This window comes from Eptatretus burgeri, chromosome 9 (assembly GCF_056783735.1).
Source record: "Eptatretus burgeri isolate ZD-2024b chromosome 9, Ebu_testis_v1, whole genome shotgun sequence".
Taxonomy (NCBI): Eukaryota; Metazoa; Chordata; class Myxini; order Myxiniformes; family Myxinidae; genus Eptatretus; species Eptatretus burgeri.
In genome coordinates, this window is record NC_140969.1 from 25,517,294 (window position 1) to 25,524,451 (window position 7,158).

At 48.8% G+C, this 7,158-nt stretch overlaps 1 protein-coding gene across 3 annotated transcripts in view; it reads left to right on the plus strand.

Moving 5' to 3' along the window:
• The window catches only part of LOC147019746 (1-phosphatidylinositol 4,5-bisphosphate phosphodiesterase beta-1-like), a 369,820-nt gene that overhangs the window by 233,962 nt on the left and 128,700 nt on the right, over positions 1–7,158 (plus strand). For all 3 annotated transcript variants that reach the window (XM_085894415.1, XM_085894413.1, XM_085894414.1), the window contains one exon: positions 3,812–3,893. In XM_085894415.1, coding sequence (XP_085750541.1) covers positions 3,812–3,893 — 82 coding nt within the window. The remainder of the gene's footprint in view (positions 1–3,811; positions 3,894–7,158) is intronic.

Consider the following 7,158-nt stretch of genomic DNA (forward strand, 5'->3'; position numbering starts at 1 on the left):
TGGGTGTCACATCTGCCGGAATCCCCCCTCTCCTCTCACCCATCCCCTCTCCCACCCACTCCCTCCCCTCTTACTCTCTCTCCCACCTCTCTCACTCTCTCTCCCACCCCTCTCACTCTCTCTCTCTCTCCCATCCCTCTCACTCTCTCTCTCCCCATCCCTCTCACTCTCTCTCCCACCCCTCTCACTCTCTCTCCCACCCCTCTCACTCTCTCTCCCACCCCTCTCACTCTCTCTCCCACCCCTCTCACTCTCTCTCCCACCCCTCTCACTCTCTCCCATCCCTCTCACTCTCTCCCATCCCACTCACTCTCTCTCTCCCACCCCTCTCACTCTCTCTCCCACCCCTCTCACTCTCTCCCACCCCTCTCACTCTCTCTCTCACCCCTCTCACTCTCTCTCTCACCCCTCTCACTCTCTCTCTCTCTCTCTCTCTCACCCTCTCTCTCTCTCTCTCCCACCCCTCTCACTCTCTCCCACCCTCTCACTCTCTCCCACCCCTCTCACTCTCTCTCCCACCCCTCTCACTCTCTCCCACCCCTCTCACTCTCTCTCTCACCCCTCTCACTCTCTCTCTCACCCCTCTCACTCTCTCTCTCTCACCCCTCTCACTCTCTCTCCCACCCTCTCACTCTCTCCCACCCCTCTCACTCTCTCCCACCCCTCTCACTCTCTCTCCCACCCCTCTCACTCTCTCTCCCACCCCTCTCACTCTCTCTCCCACCCCTCTCACTCTCTCTCCCACCCCTCTCACTCTCTCTCCCACCCCTCTCACTCTCTCTCCCACCCCTCTCACTCTCTCTCCCACCCCTCTCACTCTCTCTCCCACCCCTCTCACTCTCTCTCCCACCCTCTCACTCTCTCTCCCACCCCTCTCACTCTCTCTCCCACCCCTCTCACTCTCTCTCCCACCCCTCTCACTCTCTCTCCCACCCCTCTCACTCTCTCTCCCACCCCTCTCACTCTCTCTCCCACCCCTCTCACTCTCTCTCCCACCCCTCTCACTCTCTCTCCCACCCCTCTCACTCTCTCTCCCACCCTCTCACTCTCTCTCCCACCCTCTCACTCTCTCTCCCACCCCTCTCACTCTCTCTCCCACCCCTCTCACTCTCTCTCCCACCCCTCTCACTCTCTCTCCCACCCGTCTCACTCTCTCTCCCACCCGTCTCACTCTCTCTCCCACCCGTCTCACTCTCTCTCCCACCCGTCTCACTCTCTCTCCCACCCGTCTCACTCTCTCTCCCACCCGTCTCACTCTCTCTCCCACCCGTCTCACTCTCTCTCCCACCCGTCTCACTCTCTCCCACCCGTCTCACTCTCTCTCCCACCCGTCTCACTCTCTCTCCCACCCGTCTCACTCTCTCTCCCACCCGTCTCACTCTCTCTCCCACCCGTCTCACTCTCTCTCCCACCCGTCTCACTCTCTCTCCCACCCGTCTCACTCTCTCTCCCACCCGTCTCACTCTCTCTCCCACCCGTCTCACTCTCTCTCCCACCCGTCTCACTCTCTCTCCCACCCCTCTCACTCTCTCTCCCACCCGTCTCACTCTCTCTCTCCCACCCGTCTCACTCTCTCTCCCACCCGTCTCACTCTCTCTCCCACCCCTCTCACTCTCTCTCCCACCCGTCTCCGTCTCTCTCCCACCCGTCTCACTCTCTCTCCCACCCGTCTCACTCTCTCTCCCACCCGTCTCACTCTCTCTCCCACCCGTCTCACTCTCTCTCCCACCCGTCTCACTCTCTCTCCCACCCGTCTCACTCTCTCTCCCACCCGTCTCACTCTCTCTCCCACCCCTCTCACTCTCTCTCCCACCCCTCTCACTCTCTCTCCCACCCCTCTCACTCTCTCTCCCACCCCTCTCACTCTCTCTCCCACCCCTCTCACTCTCTCTCCCACCCCTCTCACTCTCTCTCCCACCCCTCTCACTCTCTCTCCCACCCCTCTCACTCTCTCTCCCACCCCTCTCACTCTCTCTCCCACCCCTCTCACTCTCTCTCCCACCCCTCTCACTCTCTCTCCCACCCCTCTCACTCTCTCTCCCACCCCTCTCACTCTCTCTCCCACCCCTCTCACTCTCTCTCCCACCCCTCTCACTCTCTCTCCCACCCCTCTCACTCTCTCTCCCACCCCTCTCACTCTCTCTCCCAGCCCTCTCACTCTCTCTCCCACCCCTCTCACTCTCTCTCCCACCACCCTCACCCTCTCTCCCACCACTCTCACCCTCTCTCCCACCACTCTCACCCTCTCTCCCACCACTCTCACCCTCTCTCCCACCACTCTCACCCTCTCTCCCACCACTCTCACCCTCTCTCCCACCACTCTCACCCTCTCTCCCACCACTCTCACCCTCTCTCCCACCACTCTCACCCTCTCTCCCACCACTCTCACCCTCTCTCCCACTACTCTCACCTTCTCTCTCTCACCCCTCTCACTCTCTCTCTCACGCCTCTCACTCTCTCTCTCTCTCACCCCTCTCACTCACACTCTCACCCCTCTCACTCTCTCTCACCCCTCTCACTCTCTCTCACTCTCTCTCTCACCCCTCTCACTCTCTCTCTCTCACCCCTCTCACTCTCTCTCTCTCACCCCTCTCACTCTCTCCCACCCCTCTCACTCTCTCCCACCCCTCTCACTCTCTCCCACCCCTCTCACTCTCTCTCCTACCCCTTTCACTCTCTCTCCCACCCCTCTCACTCTCTCTCCGACCCCTCTCACTCTCTCTCCCACCACTCTCTCTCTCCCACCACTCTCTCTCTCTCTCCCACCACTCTCTCTCCCACCACTCTCTCTCTCCCACCACTCTCTCTCTCTCTCTCTCTCTCTCTCTCTCTCTCTCTCTCTCTCTCTCTCTCTCTCTCTCTCTCTCTCTCTCACCACTCTCTCTCTCTCTCTCTCTCTCTCTCTCTCTCTCTCTCTCTCTCTCTCTCTCTCTCTCTCTCTCTCTCTCTCTCTCTCTCTCTCTCTCTCTCTCTCTCCCACCACTCTCTCTCTCTCTCCCACCACTCTCTCTCTCTCCCACCACTCTCTCTCTCTCTCTCCCACCACTCTCTCTCTCTCCCACCACTCTCTCTCTCTCCCACCACTCTCTCTCTCTCCCACCACTCTCTCTCTCTCCCACCACTCTCTCTCTCTCTCCCACCACTCTCTCTCTCTCACAGACACACCCTAGCCCTCTCTCACCACCCTTATCCCTCTCTCCCACCCCACCCCTCCCTCTCTCCCACCCCACCCCTCCCTCTCTCCCACCCCACCCCTCCCTCTCTCTCCCACCACTTTCCCTCTTTCCTACCCCTCTACCTCATTCTCCCACTCTCTCTCTCTCTCTCTCTCTCTCTCTCTCTCTCTCTCTCTCTCTCTCTCTCTCTCTCTCTCTCTCTCTCTCTCTCTCTCTCTCTCTCGCTCTCTCTTTCCCCCACCCCTCGTTCTCTCTCTCTCCAACTCCTCGTTCTCTCTCTCCAACCCCTCGTTCTCTCTCTCTCTCCAACCCCTCGTTCTCTCTCTCTCCAACCCACCCTTCTCTCCCTTCCCTCTGTCCTCTCTACCTTCCCTCCCTCCTCTCTCTCCCTTCCTCTTTCTCTACCCCCACCCCCTTTACTCCCCCCATCAGTAAAGTGACGGTTGTATTTGCAAGTAAATAATAATACCCAGCAGTACTCTGTTTTGAATTTTTCAGATCTTGGTTATTTTCTCCTTGACTAATTTGATTGGAATTGCTTATTAGGTAAATCAAAATCACATTTCCTTAGTGCATAGTTAATATATGTTGCTTTGTCACGTAATTCCACCCTGTCAATCCTGCTTCCCTCGTAGCATTTACAAAATGTTTCCAGCTGACAAGAAGCGTGTTGAAACGGCCCTTTCTAATTGTGGAGCGGGCCTGCCTTGTGGTCGAGTAAGCACTTTGCACCTGTGTGCTGTCACATGCCTTACTTGTACTCAAACCCTACCCACTCCTTTTAGCATCATGTTTGCATATATATGTTTGCCTTTCTGACACTGCATATACATTTCTGAAATTCTCATAAATACGATTTTACTAACACACAAACAATATGGAGTGTATCGGTATTGACATGGAGCTTTTGAAAGGTTCTCAGAGCGTGATGCAAAATCAACCAAATAAATGCCAACTTTACATTGTCAACACACAGTACTGTACAAAAGTTTTGGATATTTTCACTTTTATGGTGCTATTCCATATTAAACATTTTTGACAAGTTAGAAGCATGCAATATAGGTGGATCACAATTCAAATTTCTGTTGAAGTCAATTTAAAATCCCAGTTACCTTTAAGTATGTAAAATTAATTAGAAAATTTATTGTCTTTTTTTTGGCTTTACATATTATATCATCATGTGCTACTAATATCCACTTAACACAATGAGCATATGCAGGAAACGGTTTGTGGATTTTTGTACAGGAAATTATAATATTTAGTCCACGCTCGCAAAGCAAAAAGTGGGGTTCAGCAATCGGTCGCGTATGTACGTGTCTGCCTTTTGTTAAGAGCGTACATGGAAAACCATTCAAGGGAGGAAATTGAAACTTCACCACATGTTACATGACTATTTGATAACTGCATATTGAGCATACATCAAAAACCGTTCAAAATTATAATCGTCGTAATCGTTTCAGCCTTTATTGTGCTCGGCTGATGAAAAACCAAATAAGGAGGAGGAGGAGGAGGAGGAGGAGGAGGAGGAGGAGGAGAAGGGGGGGAGGAGGAGGTGGAGAAGAATAAGAACAACAACAATTTGGTGTTTTAGCGAGCTCCCGATTTATACTTTCGTGATCTATTTTGCCGTTTTTATCAGCCTTGGTAGTTATATTATGAAAACACTCGAACAAGAATAAAAGCTGCTTTGTAAAGGCTTGTGAATGTACTATATAGCAGACGTTTCAAAGTATAATTTGTACACTTTTACCTGAGAAGTGTAGAAAGTTGCAATTTCAAATTTGCCACCAAAGCAGTTGGCTCATACCAAGTCCTTCTCAAGACTGCGTGGGGTAAGTATTCTATGAATACCTTCTCGTTATTGAAGTAATCAACAGCAGTTCCATTAATGTGAATTACAATAAACCACAATAAATGTTGCAAAGTAGGCTCTGTGACTATCTAGGTTTGTATCTCAGCTTTTGATGAAGGAAGACTTTTTAAAATCAATGGGACGCTAACACAAGAGTAGTCAAAGCAGAAACTGCAGCACCATTCAGTTCCTAGTGGAAATCATTTAATTGGAAAAAGATTCATTTTCCAACAAGATAATGATCCAAAACACACTTCCCATATTAGTAAAGCACTATTTGGAGAACAAGGTTACAGCTGGTGTGCTCCAAGAGTTAGAATGGCCACCCCAGAGTCCATACATGAGTCTCATCGAGGCCACATGGGATTACCTGGAAACAAAGAACAAGAGGAACCCAACTCACCTTACGGAACTGTGGAATGTACTACAGGATATTTTGCACAATATTCCTGTAAAAGTGCTTCAATCACTTGCAGGAAGCATGGGTAAAAGAGTGATGGCACTCAAGGTGGCAAAGGGCAGACACACAAAATATTCAGTCTATAAAATGACACTATTCTTGTTATTTGCTCAAGCAGTTTGTTTCAAGCACATTTATAAAGGCTGTTAATTTACAATAGTAGCCTGGTGTTGGCTTAACGGTTAAGATGGATGGCTTAAGATCTTCAGGTTTTGAGTTTAAGTACCTGTCAACCTATTAAAATAACACCAAGTGGTTTGACCGAGCTTCTGAAGTTGGCAAAATGAGTACCAGCTTACTGGTAACAGGGGGGCACTACATCGGCTTCTGCACACCCGCACTTCCAGAAAATGATGCAGCCAGCAGCCACAGGCTGCATACTAAACAACAACAACAACAACATTTACAATAATAAACACAGATAACTGTTATCACTCATCATTTGATGATTTTATCCTAAAGCATGAATATCATTGCAATAACCCAAAATTTTGCACAGCACTGATATATGATTACAATATTTCCCTTTTACTTTAATTATATGTAATAAAATTTAATTATATAAATATTACTTGTATCCTGGAAAATGGGGGGGAAAAGTTTATTTTTCTTCATCTGTTTTGAATACACCATAATGATTTTTTGACTTCTGATTATACAATAATGAAATGTGTTTTTTTATGAAACAAGTTAAAAAAAAGACGTAAAATGTCATAGCCCTCGTTGTTTTTTGTAACTTTGCTCTACGGAGTTAGAGGGATAGCCCATATTTATGTTCAACTAAAATGGCCACCAGTCCACCAGAATGCAATCTTTGATCAGACCGCAAAATTAAGTGAGGTGCATGTATATGCCATAATATACTGTGCTTTTGCCAAGTTTAAACAGGATTGGACCATGCATGTCTGAGAAATGGTTAGGGACACATTGAAGTAACAAAATGGCCGCCAGTCGGCCTTCTTGGATCTGATCTCGAGAAAAAAATGATGTGCCTATGTAAGCCAGCATTCCTTATCTGTATGCCAAGTTTAAACAAGGTCGGTAAATGCATGTTTGAGAAATGGTTGAGGATGTGTTCGATACCGGGTTGTTGTTGTTTTTTTTACAACTAAAATGGCCACCAGTCTACCATTCGGCCATCTATGATCAGATCACAAAATAAAGTGAGGTGCACATGTATACCATCATGTTTTGTGCTTGTGCTAAATTTGAACAAAATCGGACCATGCATAGTTGAGAAATGGTTGGGGACACATTTAAGTAACAAAATAGCCACTGGTCGGCCATGTTGAATCTGATCTAGGAAAAAAAAATGACGTGCATATGTACGCCAACATTCATTATCTGTGTGCCAAGCTTGAAGAAGATTGGTAAATGGTTGTCCGAGAAATAGTTGAGGACGTGTTCGATGCCGAGGTTTTTCTTACCTCTACAACAGCCGCTTTTCGACCATCTTTGATCACATCGCAAAACAAAATGATATGCATATGTATAAAATAATTTATTGTCTTTTTGTGAAGAACGAATAAAATCAGTCCATGCATGTCCGAGATATGGTTATGGATGCACGCACGTACGGACACCAAAATTGAGACCAAATCCATAAGCCCCCATTTTGGACTAAGTTCAACAGGGGCTAATAATGCTAATAATCTTCATTAATAACAGGG